Below are 17580 nucleotides of genomic sequence, written 5' to 3' on the forward strand. Positions count from 1 at the left end.
CTTCGTGGAGGTGAGCAATTTGGCTGTTAACACCGCTTTGTTATTTGTGGCAACGCTTCAGTGATTTCATGGTAGTCATTATTCTGCATGGCTTTTACTCCCACCCGTGGCTCCAGAGTGGCAGTGTGTAGGTCCTTGCTGTTGTGTCCTTTGTCTCACACCATTGCTGGTGCCATGGCAGCCAGTGGGTACACAGGAAGCCAAGATGTCAGTCCAGGCAATCCAGCTAATTCCTGCTCCAGCCCCTTCAGTAGGGAACTGTCATCCAGTTCCTTGCTGTCTCTCCAAAGTGGGGCTGTGCTTTCTGGTTTTCCACCCTAGAGGAACATAATACAAAGAGGTGTCCCCAGAGTTGGCTGATGCAGAGCTTCTTCTTGTATTATAGCACACAATTAACTTCCTTATCTTAATTGGGGCTGTCAGTGAGCCAAGTTCACATGTCCTACTCCACTCTTGGGTAGAGATTTACTCACTGTTTTTATATATAGGTAAGTGGGAAGTAAAGCCATCAAATGATCCCCCAGATCTCATAGGACATTTTGATATTCTCATTTAGTTTTCTATTGCCTTGGATGACTACTGGTGCAGGATCATGAGTTGGGGCTCCCTCCTTCCTGACTATATGAAGAAACTTCATGTTGCCCATTGGGTCAGCACTGACTTAAAAGAACAAACACATGTATACAAAGTAGAAGGAAATAAAACTTGCTAAAGTGTCTCAGTTTTGAGATTAGATGAGACACTTAATGTATCTGTAGTAAAAACACAATCTCCATAGTGAACTGGAGGAGGGAAGAGCCCTTGGCAGTGTTGGGGAGTACTGTGGGCAGCAGCACTGCCTGGCCAGTTGGGTGTCCTGTGTTTCTGCCATGGCAGGGTCAGTGTTTGGTGTTATCCTATGTGCACTGTTTATTTTGCACCTGGAAAAAGATGCTTGTGTACTGCCCACAGCTGCAGAAAAGGGACTTAAAGTGTCTCACAGTCACTAAGCCAGGAGAAGGAAGCCACAGGCTTGAATGTGTTTTGCCCAATGGGTTTCAGGTCTGCCTGGAAGATCTCCCTCTTACAGCAGTTGTGTACCTCTGAAACTGATGCTTTTCCTCACAATTTAATTTCCCTAGATGTTTCTAAAGCTTATTGCATGTGGTTTTGTTGTTTGGAAGATGTAGTTGATCTCTTTTTCCTGTATCATCATGATGCTGTACTGTAGTGGCAGCATCTCAATTATCTTCGTGTGTTTTTCTCCACATGCCATTGCCCTACACAAGTCACTTGCTGTGGGAAATGTGGCACTGCTTTTTCTTAGCAAAACCTCTGTCACACAGCCTCAGTGTTAGGTGTAGAATTTTTGGGTGTGTTTTTCTAGGATTTTTGTGAATATATGTGATTGCCATAAATTATTTCATTTCTGATGATGTAGATAAGGACTGTGTCGCCTTAGGACATGAAATAAAACGATGCAGACACTGGAATTTCCAAGGTAAAAAGAAGAGTGTTTAATGTCTGACTCCAGCATTTATAGATTTTCAAAAGTGACAGTGGATTGGAGGATGGCAGTGACACCTCTCCAATGACACTGGACAAACCAACAGTCTATCAAATTTCTCCTTCTCCAGAAAAGAATGTACAGCAATAATTATTTAGAGAAAAGCGCGTGAGAAAGTTTGTTATAAGACTGTAAACATCAGAAGGCTTAGAAGAACTTAAAAGAACAGGGTAGCAGGACTGAAATGAGTAATGGTGCTTAGCATTTCATACAGACTGAAACATAATTTTTGGAAAAAATTCAGTCAAAATTAGTTTTATTATTAACTGTATATTGCTCATTTTCAGGGTTACCAAATAAAGGAGTAAAAATTCTGAATATGAAAGGGAGGAGAAGGTATTTATTTTGATGCATAAAAGGGAGTAGGCAGTACTCCTGATTATTTCAGTGATTAGCAGCCAGGTTCACCTGACTGAAAGGATATTAAGGGAAATGAGAGCGAGTGAAATTATGCAGTACTATAGTATGGAGACAGAGGAGTTAAATGAAGACATTTTATTTGATTTAAGGGAGTGAATTATTAATCACAACCTGAGTAGAGGAAAATTTATGGATTCATTCTGTCTTTTAGGCGCCTGTGAGATTTTACTCCAAGCATGATTTTTTAGCCAACCAGCCATTCCTCCACAGAATCAAAGCAGACTTGACATTGCTGATAATCCAAAGATTTAAGAGAAAAGCTGGATTTCGAGTGCAGTTTGTTTTCACAAAGAAATAAGCATACAATGCCAATGTGTTTCAAAAGATGCTTTTTTATAAAGTCCATTGAACCTAACTGAGACTGATTGAAGTAATCACAGGATTTTTGGTTGGTCTGTAGTCTACAAAGAAATTCTTGTTTCCACAAATGTAAACTCTTGTCCCTCTCCAATAAGCTGGCATTGAACTGTTTGGAAATAGTAATGGAGAGTTTTTACATTATGTTTTAATTGAAAAATATGAGCATATTTCCAAGCATTGTTTTGTTGAATCCAATTGAAAGTTGTTAGTCCTACATTTGAGCCCTAAGTGCAAGGGGCCAGTTTTACTTGTGTTCTCACACGTGGTGTGTAACTACTTCTTAAAGGCAGAAAATCATAGGAAGGAATCAATTTAATTTTGTCAGGTCCTCCTGTTCTTTACCCCTGTGCACCACACACCCAAGGCTCTGCTTTGTTAGCTCAAAGCTGAATGCATCAGCTGGGCTTGTCTGCTCAGGTTCTTCTCTGGAAGAGCTCAGGGAACCATATCATGCCACTGTTACAGATGCAGGTTTGCTTTCTTTTCCTGTTGTTTGAACTTTCCTGCTTAAGTCATTGCCTTCACTCTTCTCTGGAAGTTGTCAAAAAAGATAAATTTCAGAAGTGTTGATATATCATGCAGCTGTTATATTACTACTGTGGTTTAATAGTAGTTTAAGAAGCTTTCAAGAAAATACTTTAAAAAAAAAAAGCTAATTCACTATGGGAAAGGGATTAATATAAGGTTTAGAATCTTAAAATACTGGATGTTTAGGCTCAGCATATTCAAATGCTGCAAGTTTACAAGGCTATTTTTGTTGTTTTGCTGGAACAGGTTACTATTTTCAGCCTGGTTTGGTGCAGTTGAATTTTACTTTCTGACCATTGGTAGGTAATAATGACTATAGATATTATTATAGTTTCCTTCCCACAGAACTAGTTTCCACAGATTAGTATTGTGTTGTCACCAGCTGACACCATCCAACCAGGTGAGGTTTTAGATGATACACATGAAGTTTTCCCAGGACCCATTTTGCAGGAAGGTTTCAGTATCCATTGCAATGGTGTCTGCCTTTATTAGTTCATGAAAATATTTCCTAAATGCTACTTTATGAAAAGTCATCTGTTTGTGAAGTAAAAAATGCCAAGCTTACTGTCTGTTTGCTCTTTCTATGTTGTCCATGACCCTGGAAAAAAGGTTTTTTAGAGAGAATCAGGAAAATAGCCACATCAGAAAAGCTGACTAGAGGCAAGTAGTGTGCACCCAATCAACACAACGCCCTTTAGGCACTGAATGTTCATTTTCCACTGCTAGTGTATGCTGAACTCCTCCTCACTATAAATCTTCCAAAATTCAATCAGAATGAGCTGTTTGTTTTTTTTTCTATTAATGCAGGGGTGGACCAGGCCTTACCACAAGAACGTCGGACTCCTGTCACTCCGTCCTCTTCCTCCCGGTATCACCGTCGCAGGTCCTCAGGGTCACGGGATGAGCGTTACAGATCGGGTGAGTGGCACTGAAGACCCCAGAACTGGAATGAAAATTTCAAATGTCTTGTTCTGTTCCTTGCTTTTTTTAAAAGTTTCTTGTGAACTCATGTAGTTCACAGTGGGGAACATTCATTGTGCGAATAGAGAGACACTGTCCAAGCGTAGAGTTACAAAGCCAAGATTCACCTGGATCTGGGTCTGGCAGTGAGTGTGAAGGGCTCCAAAAGCCTCCTACAGGCACATTAGTGAAAAAGGGAAGAGCAGAAGAGCAGGGAAAACATGGTCCCATTTCTGAATGGGGCAGGAGACCAGGTGACAAAGGGCATGAAAAAGGCCAGGATAATTAATGTATCCTTTGCCTTGGTCTGTGCTGATGATATTTGAGTTCTGGAGCAAGGCATGTGAGACCCATGGGAGAGTCTCACATTCTCCTCTGTGAAGGAGAATTAAGACAGGGAATATTTGAACAAACTGAACAAGTAGAAGTCTGTGGGACATGATGGGGATTCATCACTGACCAATGTGAGTACACTTTCAACTCCCCAAAAAGTTGTGTGAATCAGGGGAGGTTTCTGCAGACTGAGAGAAAGCAAGTTCATTGCTGTCTTCAGGAACAGCAAGAAATAGGACCTGGGAAACTGCAGGCCAGCCAGACTCTTCTCAATCTCTTGAGCAGGTGGTAGAGCAAATAATGCTGGAAGCTCTTTTTAATCACATGAAGGACAAGGTGGTGATTAAGAGTAGACAGCACAGATTTACCAAGTCCTGTTAGTAGCTTGGTCAATTCATGCTTCATCAGCATGAATGACCTTCTACAATGAAATTACTTTCCTGGAGGTTGAAGGAGGAGCAGTGGAAGTTAGTTTAGTGAGGCTTTTGACAGTGTCTGTCATAGCATCCTCTTTGACAAACTGGTGAAATGTGGATTAGATAAGTGGACAGTGAGATGGTCTGAAAATTGGCTGAAATCGACTTCAGAGAATTGTGATCAGTGACACAAAGTCCATTGGGACACCAGTCTCTAATGGGTACTGTAGGGAATGAATACTGGCTCCAGCATCCCTTAGTAGCCTCATTAGTGACTTTGCAGGTGGAACAGTGCCCTCTTCACACTCTGGCAGATAATACCAAATTGGAAGCAGCAGTTGATGTAGCACACATGTGTAATGCCATCCAGAGGGATGTGGGCAGCTCTGAAACTTCTTTACTCTTACCTTTGAAGGTGTAAACTGCATGTACTGCATGTACTACATCTACTACACCTTAACAGGGTGAAGGCCAGGTGTGCTCAGCTGTTTGAACTGCTTCAGGGGCTGCTGCAGTATGAGCATCCTTCTCAGACAGCAGCCTGAGGCCACAGACTGGTTCATCTGGTGCTGCCTCTCTTGCAGCTGCAGAATTAGGGAGCCACAGACAGCGCCCACCAGCCTTTGTGGCAGAGAGACCCTGGTGAGCTGAGAGTCAGAAGCCAGGGCTTGATGGTTATGGAGGGTCTTGTGAAGAGTAAATTTGACTGTGGAGGCTCTGGATTGTGTTTGAGAGATGCCTCTTCAAATATGAAAAAATTGATTTAAGCCTAACAAAATGCTTTTTTTCTCCACTGGCACAGGTTGCCAAGAGAAATTGTGGTGTCTCCATTCTTGGAGCTATTAAAAACCCTACTGGATGTAGCCCCAAGCAGTGTGCTGTAGATGACCCTGCCTAGAGCGGGGAGTTGGACTGGATGGTCTCCAGAGGTTCCTGCTGACCTACTCCAGTCTGTGGTTCTGTGGCACAGCTGAATTTCACTGCACTGATTCTAGTTTGGTAATACTATAAGAAAAATATTTAATTTGCAGTATAGCAAGTGTGGAACATCATTATGCCCTAAATAGAAGCACTGATTAAAGGAAGATAAAATTAATTTCAGAGCTGAACAGAAGGGTAATAACTCATTTCCAAGTGAATGGGATCCAACTTTCTCCATGATACTGCTCCAGATATAACACAAAGTGAAGGAAATGATTGGTTTAAAACTGGTTTATGATGGCTTCTCATAGCAAGAAAGACATTGAGGTGTTGGAGCAGGTCCAGAGAAGGGCAGTGAAACTGGCAAAGGGTGTGGAGCACAAGTCTTATGAGGAGCAGCTGAGGGAGCTGAAGAAAAGAAGGCTCTGGGGAGACCTTATCACTCTCTGCAACTGCCTGAAAGGAAACTGGAGAAAGGTGGGGTTCAGCCTCTACTTACAAGTAACAAGAGACAGGACAAGAGGAAATGCCTCAAGTTGTGCCAGGGAAGGTACCAAAAGAATTGTCAATCATTGGAACAGGCTGCCCAGGGAAGAGGTGGAATGACCATCCCTGAAAGTGTTAAAAGGCGCGTGGATGTGGCACTTGGGGATGTGGTTGAGTAGTGAACACGGTGGTGCTGGGTTGATGGTTGGTCTGGATAATATTATCTTTTCCAACCTTAGCAATTTTGTGACTCCATGAAGGAAAAGAGAACTCTGAAACTTCTTTACTCCTTCCTTTGAAGGTGTAATTAAGCAGAATTAGGGAGCCATAGAGAGCAGCGCCCACCAACCTTTGTGGCAGAGAGACCCTGGCGAGATAAGAGTCAGAAGCCAGGGTCTATGGAGGGTCTCAAGGAGAGTAAATTTGACTGTGGAGGCTCTGGATTGTGTTTGGGAGATGCCTCTTGCTGGATGCAGTCAGACTCATTGTGCTGACACAACTGGAAAATTGTGGAGAACTCCTTATTAAACCTTTTGTAACATATCTCTGGTTCATTCCATTAGTCAAAGACCTTGCCAGTCCCATTTAAAGGAAAATTAAATTATAAATGTGGCAGAGAAAGTTCATGTGTGTCCAGACCTTTCTGATAAATTTTTAAAACTCCCTCCTCCCCTCGGAAACCCTGGGTTCATACTGTAGATGTTGCCAATTTTTTGTTGAATAATGGTTGTGGTATCTGCATAATAATTCCTTGATATAAAAGCTCCTAGAAGCTTCTCCAACTATACACTATAAATGGTCTGATTTCTACTGAGTTTTTAAATAGGTAAAAAAATACTATTCCTGAGCTTGTCTAATTTGTGGGCGTTCAACACATGGTCCTGAAATCTCCAAGCTGTGACTCTCCAGAGCAGTTCTGTTAAAAACATGAGCATTTGACTGTGAGTTGAAAGTCTGCTTGAGCTGTGTTTGCCATTTGTACATGAAGATGTTGAGTCAGTTTGGGGATAGGCAAAAGGAGACATGAGTCAGTTTGGAGATGGGCAAAAGGAGACATCCTGCATATCTTCATTGCGTGCCTCTGCTGAGACCCCAGGAGTGTTCAGTTGGTGTTGCTGCCTCTTGGCTTCAGTTGCTGCCTTAAAAGGAAGGCATTTGTTCAGTGAAATGGCACATGAGGTCCTGTATTAGGGATGGGGCAAATTGTAATTTTATATATATATGTATAAATAATAAAGGCACAAACTTCATTGCTGAGAAGAAAAGTAAGGAATTCAGTGTAAAGGGCTGTTATTAGTGCAGGAGTCTCACTGTAGGAGAGTCAGGGTGTTATATAAATTCAGATCTTGCTGCTCTGAAAATGTCCTCAGTGTTAAAATTGAGAATCTTAACAGTATTGTGGGACTTCTGGCAAGGCTTTGAATTCCTAGCTTGGTTGCTGTATAGCATGACTCCTCAGCAAGGCAACAAGCTCTCCAGCAAACTGGTTTGCAACTCCTGCATCTTCACTCACTCAAAAGAAAACCAATTGCAGCAAATTTCAGTGAGAGTAAATGTGGGTATACATGTCAAATTTTAAAAGTTATCAGATCATCTTCAAATGTACTTCCAGAGGAGCTTTGCTAAGATACAGTGCAATGTTTGACCCTGGGAAAAAAACCCAACAAACAACCCTGAACTATGCCCTCCCCTTCTGTGTATTGCCCCTGTGAGATCAGAAGTCTGTTTCTTTCTTGCTCTCTTAATTACTCAATTATTACTGTAGGTTGCAAACTTGCAAGTCAGATTTCATTTTGGTTATCATGTTTTCAGATTCAGATTTGCTTCAGGTAGAAGTCTTTGTTTGGCTTGTTGTTTTGCTGTGCTTAATACTTCAGCATCTCTGCTCTGATCACATTGTGATTGTTAGATCCTAGCTGTTACCCAGATTGAGCGTTTGTTATCATATTTGGCACATCTACTTGGAAAAAGCCCAAAACAAAATGAATACACACTCTTTAACCAATAAGGAATTCACATCTAGGAAAACATTTCCCTTCCTTTGTGTTTCTGCACAGTTTATTTCAATTAACATCTGCAAATAAATTTCCCATTCCAACTCTGATCAAAGTCCTTTTCTGTCTCTTCTTGGTAAGGTTTTCCTAATTGGAAGTCTAAGATTCTGAAAGTCATCCAGTTCTCCTTCCATGCCTTTGCTTTTTATGTGGATTTAGATGTCAGCAACGATTGTTAATGAACTCTCTTTGGAGACTCAGAATCATTGCTGCCACTAATATCACCTTCAACTTATTCTCTTGTATTATGCAAAATGTCAAACTGTGACATTTTTAATCCCTACCTGTTTTGTTACTTCAATCTTTATTATTATTATTATTTCATTAATGTTGTAACCAAATTTTTCAGCACTATAATTTCAAAAACCAGCTTTCTATGATTTCTTATTCTAAATAAAATTGACACTTGAGTTTGTGGACACTATTTTTTCCCCAAAATGTTCCTGGGATATTTTTTGTTTCAAGATAATTGGATTTTAGAATTCAGCCTGCACTGGAAATTTAGTCTAATTCTTTAAAACCAAAAAGGTTTAAAATTTCCTGGCTGCTTCTTTTTATACAGGAAGGGAGCCTGAAACCACAATGTTTCAAAATGTCAGCTTTGATCATTTTTCAGATGTGTAAAGAAACAGAAAATGCTATAAAGTGTAGTAACTGAATTAGTGCAGGGTGAAGCGATATTATTTACTTTATACAAATGTGGCAAATAGTTTAGCTGATATTAATCCAAAAGCATTCCTTGATTTGTTTACTACTGATTTTTTAAAAAAAATCTCATAGGATTTCCACATTTGGAAACAGTGTTTGGAAAGGTTTGCCAAGTGTAGATCATGGCAATGTTTTTCTCTTAGCAACTGCCATTCCCTGTCTGGTGCTTGTGCTATAACTTTATCTGGGGGCTCGAGGTGACTCTGAAGCCAAATGGTGCTGTAGGCTGGATCAGGAACTTTTGCCAAGAGGCTTTTCTGGCCCAGTGGATTTTCAGGCAGGAAAGCTCAGACAGGAGGAATGCTGGCTTGCCCAGCACTCTACATGTGGAATAATGTCAGCATTGGGCTTGGTCTGCTGGTGGGACTGCAGAGTCAGGCTCAGGCTGGAGCAGGAGTGAGTGATGGACATGGAGACCTGGCTGCAGTTGGCCATACAGCTTTTGTTTCCTTGGTGCCCTTTAGGAGCTCGGTTCCTCGGGTGCTTTTGGAAGCTGCAGATCCGTGGATTTGGAATGGTGTGTTGAGATCAGGAGATGGGAATGATGTGGTGGATTATGCCAGGGGGTAGCCTGAACAGCCCAGCTTTCCCACTGCTGCTGTGCTGTCTGAATGAGCTGACTCAGCTGAAGATGACATTTTCAGAGGCTGTTGTCCCTCTGTGCTGTCACTGGTGTCCCGTTTGCTCGCTGGTGGCAGTGGCTGCACTCTGCTCTCGCTAACACTGAAAACCCTCATAGGAGAACCTGAAGTTTCTGCCACCATAATTTAAAATGCCATCATATCAGCTCTCTTGCTTTTGGAGGAATGGTCTTTTTGGTGCTTACAAACCCCTCTGTGGTGACAGTCCTGCCTGAGCTTGGCCCTTGCCTGGCTGCCCTGGCGGTGGCCGGAGCTGAGCTGGGCTCTGCTGCCCCGTAAAGGCTGCAGCGCAGAACAGCAGCAGCTGGGGCCCCACCAGGGGACAGAGGCCTGGGCAACTGGGCAGCTCCTTGCCATCAGAAACTGTGCTCTTGGTCACCAGAAATCTGCGCCAGTCCTTTGTTTTCCAGCTGGTCATGGTCTGTGGGGTTCAGAGAGGAGCTCTCCCTCAGAGACCTTGAGCACCTTTCTGGAGAACAAGTGTGTTATCCTCCCTCAGCTGGGTGATCAACACACCAGGAGCTGACACACCAGGTCCTATCCAACTTCCATTTTCCCAAAAGGACACCCTGTGGCCTTTCCATGAGGCCAAAGCAAGAAGCTTGAGTTCTCCATCCCAATGCTGAAAACCAGAGCAGCTCCTCGTGTGCCAGGACCTGGTTTTTACTATTTCCACACTTGTCAGTAATATAAAACCCACCTAAAATCAGAATGGATAACCTAAAAAATGTGCACCAATAAAATTCAAAAGCTAAAAAAAAGCAACATTTATTGCTAGGGAATGTGGTGTAATATATTCAAAGGCACACGGATGTGTTAGGCATGAGATAGTGTCTCTACAATTTCTACTGCACCAGAATTCTCCTCTGATAAGATAAGGATGGTACAAATGGGTTGGGCCAAGGTTATCAAGTCTCTTGTTTCTCATGAACTTTGTAATAGGCCTTGAAGGTGACCAGAGCACTGCCTGGAGCAGTGTAATCCTTAAGTGAGACCAATGAGCTCTAAAAACTGAGTTTTCCAGATGTCAGGAATGATGTGGGAAGCAGCAATGTAAGTGGAATTGTGCTGCCTCTGTATCTGGAGGTTCATGGTGTCCTGGAAGTAAGACCAGCAAAAGAGAGCACATGCACTGCATGGGCTCAGTGGACAGGTTTTAAAAGGGACAGCAGCAGGTGAGCACAGAGCTGGGAGCTGAGAAATGGAGTGTTGTGAGCAATGCCATTTGTGGAATCAGCATCTCTCAGCTGGTAGAAGGGAGGAAGGGTAGGGGCTGTAGGGTGGCTGTGGTACCTGCACTCCCAGCTGGGAGAGTACCTCCCTTCTGACACTTCTGGTGATTTTTTTTCCCCACAATTTAGGTGTTGGAGGTGAGAAATTAAAAATTGGTCTGGTACAGCATCCTTGGAGAGCTGCCAGGCCCTGTCCTAGAGATCCCACCACTGCAGAGAATAGCCCATTTTCCACCTGCACTCAGTACTTCTTTCAAAAGATAACATCAGAGATACTTGGAGGTACTGCCAAAACAAATGCACCCTAACTACACCTCTCACAGCTCAAACTCCTGAGCCACCTTTCCCACTCTGGTCTTCAAAGGGGAAAAGATAGAATAATTTATACTGAGCATGAACTTGTTAAACTTGAGAACAAATCATCCCAGGCCAGGTTTGAGGCTCATTTGAAATGTGATAATTAGGAATGAAAGAGCATTCCCTGTAGGCACAAGTCCTAGAGATGCTGCCACCAGACCTTTCTTAGCTGAGCTGCTCTGCTTTGGGAGCCTCAGTAGCTGCCTCACCATGTATTTGTTCTCATTTGCCATGAGGTAGGTGTGTGCATGAACCCTAACAAAGGTTGGTCACATTTTGTGTCTTTACACCTTACCTCACAGTGATTTGAAAATATACAGTAACTTTTACTTTGTGGTTTTGGAAGGATGTTCAAGGTCTCGTTCTGCAATCTAGAACTGATAAAAAATAATTGCACTATGACATTATAAGAGCTGTGCATGCTAAAGGATGGAATGGGAAGATTTGAGGAATCATTTTTACTGAACCCTCATCATTTAGCATTTCTCCAAAGAATAAGGAGAAAGGAAAATGTGTTTAATGTGCTATCTATTAGAATGGGACTGCATATAAATGTTCATGTGACTGATCATAAAAAAAATAATATTTTAACCCTAAATTTGAGTTACTTGTAGAAGTTAATTTGAAATCATTAACCTAGCTGTAAACAGACTTATTCAGTAATTAATTATCTCCTATCTGATTTCGCTTGCTTACAAATTTCAAGTTAAAACTCAATCAGAACAAAAAAGAAGTTGAAGAAAAATGCTGGCAAATATGTAATTTATATGACTACATCCTTGCTTTTGACCCAGCAGAAAAACTTTGTCAGGATAAGTATAAAGCTCTTGAGAAAAATTATTTGATGATCTCTGGAGAGAAACAAATATAAAGTTAGTTTAGTTCAGATTGCATAGTAAGGGGCCTGAGATGAGATCACTATGTGAAGCTGACTTCCAGAGTGCATTACAAATGGGATAATAAATAAGTGGAGGGATGGAAATTATTAGTGGGAGACCTGCATGTTGGGGTTTTATTTCACTTGTGAGTAGAGTTAATACAATTTTAAAAATCAGACTTTTGAGAAAAACATTTTAAAATTGACTTTATTATAATACCTGAAGAATCCTAATTAAAGCAAAAACTATGCAAAACCAGCTGTGGAGTCAGAGTTCAATCTGTTGTTTTGGTGTCCTCTGTTTGCAGCATGTGAGCTCTGTGCTTCACATCCTGCCCATACAGCTTTCCCAGCCACGTGTTCAGCTCAGCTCCCCTTTTCCTTCTACCCAGAATTATGGATTACTGCTGTGCCAGCCAAAGTGGGAGATGACAGCCATGCTCCTCTTCCTTTCTGACCACATGAGAACATACCAAGCATCTGGTTTGTGCATGTGTGCAGCAGGTGGGGATGGAAGTAGCTCAGGAGGTGCTCAGCATTGGCTGGAGGATGGCACAGCCCTTCAGGGAGTGCAAGGAGCAGCACCAGTGGGGTTGCTGGCTGCAGCATCCTTGAAAAGCCAAGCCTTTTGCAGTGGTACATTCACGGGAATGCACATCTTTTCTAAAGCACTGACCTTTAACTGCCAAAAATGGTACAGATCAACAAAACTCAGCCCCAAATTTATGAAAAGACAGCAGAAGTTTCCCTTGCATCTCCATGTATCCCCAGTTCCCAGTAAAGCCAGAGGCCTGATATATATAGAGCTTAAATATCCCAAAGGCAGAAACTTGCAGACATAAGTTGTTTTTTGAAAGGTAAGCAACAGTTTATTTCTGTTAGTAACCTCCACAGCCCTCCTATAAATGAGAGTTGTCTTAGAGCAGCTGTTCTTGCATTCAATCATGTTTTGGCTGTTGTGAATGCCATATTTCAGAATTAATAGCACACCTGCTTCCAGATGGAGAGAAATTAGGTGTCACACTGTTTGGGCCATGTGCTTTCCTATCTTAATACCCAGAGAGATTGTGAAAGTATTCTGAGACTGCTTCATTATAGCATCACCCTCAGCAAGGTCTGTTATTATATGGACTCACTTTCACATTCCCAGGGGTGAGATGATTTCCAAGGGACTGATTTGTGTTGGATGAACACAGCAGAATTTTTATGAAATCACTTGCTCCCTATCTGCCTGAAAATAACCCAGTGATGTCAGCCAGGACAATGAAAAGATGAAACCCAACTGTAATCTGTTCTGATGATACCACATTTACCATGTTTCACCCTATTTAGCATGTCCTGATTGCATTTCCAATAAATGTAGCTACCAAGTTATCTCTGTTCAGAGTATTTACAGGCTACTTATTAGGAAATGAATTCTCAGTGTTTCCTTTGTCTCCATGGTAGCTCTGACAAAGGTCTGATTAAACTCAGAAGCAACTTTCATGCTTTCAACTACTGGTTTCCTGTAAGACAGCAATTACCAGCCTTCTCTCTGTATAATTACTTAGTATACAATTGCTATACTTACCATTGTCTTATCCAGAATTTTCAACCAAAATTCACCTTTGATAATGCTATTTCCCTATAGTGTCAGCTGTTTCCCTGTAATAACTAGAAATTGTTTTGATTATTCTGTTGCACTCTGTGTTGATGCAGCAGAAAATGGCCTTGCTTCCACTGGCTCCTCTGTCTGTTCTTCCAGCTGTTTTCCTTGATGCCATCCCAGATGCTTGCTTCCCTATGACAGAGATTTATTTGTGGTTTTACTTATTTGTTAAATGTCTGACTTCAGGGCTGATCCTCTACTGCAATATAAATGAGACATAACTAGGTATTATATGTACCTAAATAACCTCCAATTAAAAATCCTTTGTATTCTCAACTCATTAGAGCAGAGCATCAGCCTTCTTGATCTTGATATTCTGCCATTCTCTGAGTGGGTTAGTTGTGTTTGAAGGCTATCCTGTGACAAGAAAGGAGTCTAAACCTCAGGGCTTACTCCCAATCGTGTCATCCATCATGCTACCAGGAATTGGCTGCTAATGCAGAGGAATGAAGATTGCTTCCAATGGCTAGCTCAAAACAAAAAAAAAAAAAAAGACAGAGTTTAGGGGAGAGGAATGAGAATTGGAATTACATGAGCCAAAAGGAAGAAACAGAAGAGATGGATGAATTCAGATCACGACTAGGTTTATCTCCAGGCAGTTTCATTCTTTCAGGAGCACGTCCCCTGAAAGGAGGGATGGAAGGAGTACCATTACCTCACAACAGGCAGGCCAGGCTGCAGGAGATGGTAGGGACTCTGTTAGGTAATTCTGCATCTGTCCAGAAAAAAATTAGGCAACAGCTTGTTTTTTCATATTTCTGTTTCTCAAACTGCTGGTGATTGCATATGAAGGCTTTATAATTCCTGGGAAACTGAAAACATGAGCAAAACTAGAAGAAGGAATATATTTTGTCAGAAACAGAGGCAGAAACAGATTCTAAAATCTTGATTCTAGTAATGCACGACTCCTGTCTACAGCCAGCCTAATTTTTTGTCTCAAGAAGACACAGGGCTGTGTGGTAAATGAGATGCAGGAGAACTGCTTGACACACAATGGCAAGACCTGATTTAAGTACAAAAGAAGATAATGTTGTTCTTTTGTGTGCTGAGGCATTTTATGCAAGGGCTGTGAGGAACAGTTTTATAACGTGGAATTTTTTAATGTAGCTGTTGCTGGCTGTGGGAGGAGCACCCTGTTCTATGATCTGTGCAGAGCTCATACCCAGATCCCTGATCTCTGAGGAGGTGCTGCTTTCCTTACAGTATTTTGAGTGTTTGACATGCCTATGGAGCAAATACAGCTAATATTGAATAAAGGAAGCTGCTGAGGCAAGTTAAACCTATGTGGGGTTAAAAAACCCCTAAAAAGCCCTCCACCTTGAGGAAGAATGCAACTGTAATTTGTTTTATAGGTTTTTGTTCTTTTAAAATAGAAGATCTAAAGAAAAAGGAGCAAGTTCATTTGCTAAAAGCTGCAAAGGTCTTTAGGAGGACTAGGAATGTGGAGCATATTTCAAATGTCTCAGCTGCAATTCAGAGCTTTAAAGGATGCTCTCTCTGGCCCAAGTAAGGAATGGGGCATCCCTGTTCATGGGGTGGAAGGGGTAGGGTGAGTCAGGATTATGTTCCATGCCAAATGAGAATGCACTCTTTGGAAGAGTGCTCTTCTAGCAGCTGTAGAGAAACATGAAATGCTGCAGCAGGGCTCCACATGTGGAGCAGGAAATGGCTGGCCTTGTTCATCACACAACAATTGTTTTTTGCTTCAGGAAAAGAAGACTGATTTGCTTGTGGAGACAGCTGAGCCTAAAAGGATCATACATACTGTCTTCCCTAAAGGAAATGAGTAGGAAAGGGCAGCTTGTCATAGAGGGAAGTCTCCACTTCTTCTAAGTATGCATATATTTGTGCAAGGAGGAGAGAAAGTATGGTCCCCAAAAAAGGCTTCCTGAAAAGTTCCAAAGAGACTTATATTATCCCAGAGCCAGTTAAAACCATCCAGCTCAACTTCTGACTAAATAAAAATTTGTAGAGTTCCCCCCAAAAATGATTTCAGGACAGCATATAGAATAAATGGTTAAAGAACACTGTGAATAAGGAATGAAAAGTATCAGCAGTCTGAAATTAAGAGTGTTTATTTCTGTATTTCTGGGCATTGCTATTTGACCTTTGACCACTGCCCACCCATCAGCAGTGAACACTGCTCTGTCCCTATCTTCTGTCACTCAGTCACCCCATTTGAGGAAGGTCCATAGCAAGCTGTGTCTGTGCAGTAAATGTCTCTTTCAGTGAGGTTGGCTTTTTTTTTGTGAGCCTTTCCAGTCAGGCCAGGAGCACACTGTTGTGCCAAGTTTTGAGATAAACCAGATGAAAAGAGTGACTGCACTAAGCAGAGCACCTCCCAGGAAAGCTGGGCAATTCATCCTGCCCATGGCATCAGGAATTTGCAACAGTGGAGAGTTTCTGGTTATGGAGCTCGTTGGCCAAAACCATAGTCATCACTCTGGAAGTCTGAACTTGCAGACCCTCATTCTCTGGGCTAGTTTTAATTTCTCTGCCCTTGGTTTTGAGACCTCATCTCATATTGTATAATAACAGATCGTTAGCTCTTTGAAAGGAAACTTTCTTTCTACCACTTGCTTGTTTTTACAGTTCCACTTCCTTTCTATTTCACTTACTGACTTTATTCCCAAAAGTATGGTTGCCCTTTCTGTCCTGTCATAGAAAGTAAAGGAAGAGAATAAACAGGTAAAAATGCTTGACTGCAACAGGGAAAAGGCTGGGGACAGAGCTGTTGTGTCTGCAGTTTGCAGCCCATAAGAAATATGTCAGGTTGAATGCTGAACACCAGGTTGATTGGTGTTAAGAAACAAGCACAAGTTAAAAAGTGAACTTTCCCAAGCTTGTTGCTTTGCTCTTTCCCATTTATTGGTTCTTTGAGTACAAACACACAAATTGGATCCAATGTGTGGTTGGCCAAGCTAAACCAGTGAAGGGCCACTGTGCCTTACTTCCCACTAGTGTAGACAAGAGGTAATGATATTTTACTCTATGCTCTAGATTTTCTGTAAGACACTCTTGTGGAAAAAGCCTGGTGGGAAGAGTAAAATGATTTTTTTACCCACAGGAGAGCTTTGAAGGGTCAGGATCTGGAGTCATTTTATCAGCTATAACAATGTAGTTAGAATGTCACATGAAAGAACATTTCACCTAAAAGCATGATTTTTCCACTTAGAAAAAGCCTTCCACTCAGAAGGCTTGAGTGCAATTACATCAAGGTGTATTTCTGTTTGAAACTCTATCAGAAGTTTCTGTTAGGTAAGAAATTACAGCAAGCAACACTATAAAGAAAGACAGAAGAGGTGTTCCTTTAATGATTTTTTTTTTTTTAGTGCAGGCATCAAGTTTTCGTACTTGAACAATTTTTTTCAGGAAAAATTAATGAGAAATCTTTGTTTTATAGCAATACTCAATCACAGTATGAATTCAGTTAGTTTGGGCACGCCAGGGTAGATTGAGAAGGAATTCAGACACTTTTATGAGACCTGCAAGACAGGGGCATCACCCTACCAGACATTGTTTGAAATTCTAATGTCATGTTCCTGCTGATGCTGTGTGTGATGTGTGGAGAATACAAACTGCTTTGTCATGATGGGATTTGGGGGGATAGGGGTTTCCTGTCCCAAAGGTACTTGAATATGTCTTCCTACTTTGTCCCAATGTGCATCTCAAATACGGTTTCCTTTTAGAGAACAAGGAGCATCCAGTTCCTGTTGTATAAATTCCTGTTGCAAGTCTCCTTGTATTTTTTCAGTAGCTGTTAGGGACAGCTTTGAGGAACCAGTGAATTACATTCAATAGGATGGACACCACAGCCCATCTTTGACTGAGGTAAAGGGAAAGAGCTGCCACTCTCATGTTCAAATTCACGAGAAGCAGATTATCAGGGATACTGGTGATGATTGTACATTTCAACTTGGATTTAAATCCATGCTTCATGAAAGTACACTAAGAGATTATTAGTTGCATTTTGGTTAACATTCCTTATGCTACATAAGCAAAGTTGTTTTGTAGATCAGAAAAGCAAAGCTAAAACCTAGAGAAAAGCAAATATATGTATGCAAAGTGCATATCTGAAGCTGATATTTGTTGG

General features: G+C 41.5%; 1 protein-coding gene across 6 annotated transcripts in view; it reads left to right on the forward strand.

Annotated features, from left to right (window-relative positions):
- The window catches only part of DIP2C (disco interacting protein 2 homolog C), a 309487-nt gene that overhangs the window by 173779 nt on the left and 118128 nt on the right, over window positions 1–17580 (forward strand). For all 6 annotated transcript variants that reach the window (XM_084220016.1, XM_084220018.1, XM_084220017.1 and 3 more), the window contains one exon: window positions 3662–3772. In XM_084220016.1, coding sequence (XP_084076142.1) covers window positions 3662–3772 — 111 coding nt within the window. The remainder of the gene's footprint in view (window positions 1–3661; window positions 3773–17580) is intronic.

Source organism: Fringilla coelebs (assembly GCF_963513975.1).
Source record: "Fringilla coelebs genome assembly, chromosome: 1".
Lineage (NCBI taxonomy): Eukaryota > Metazoa > Chordata > Aves > Passeriformes > Fringillidae > Fringilla > Fringilla coelebs.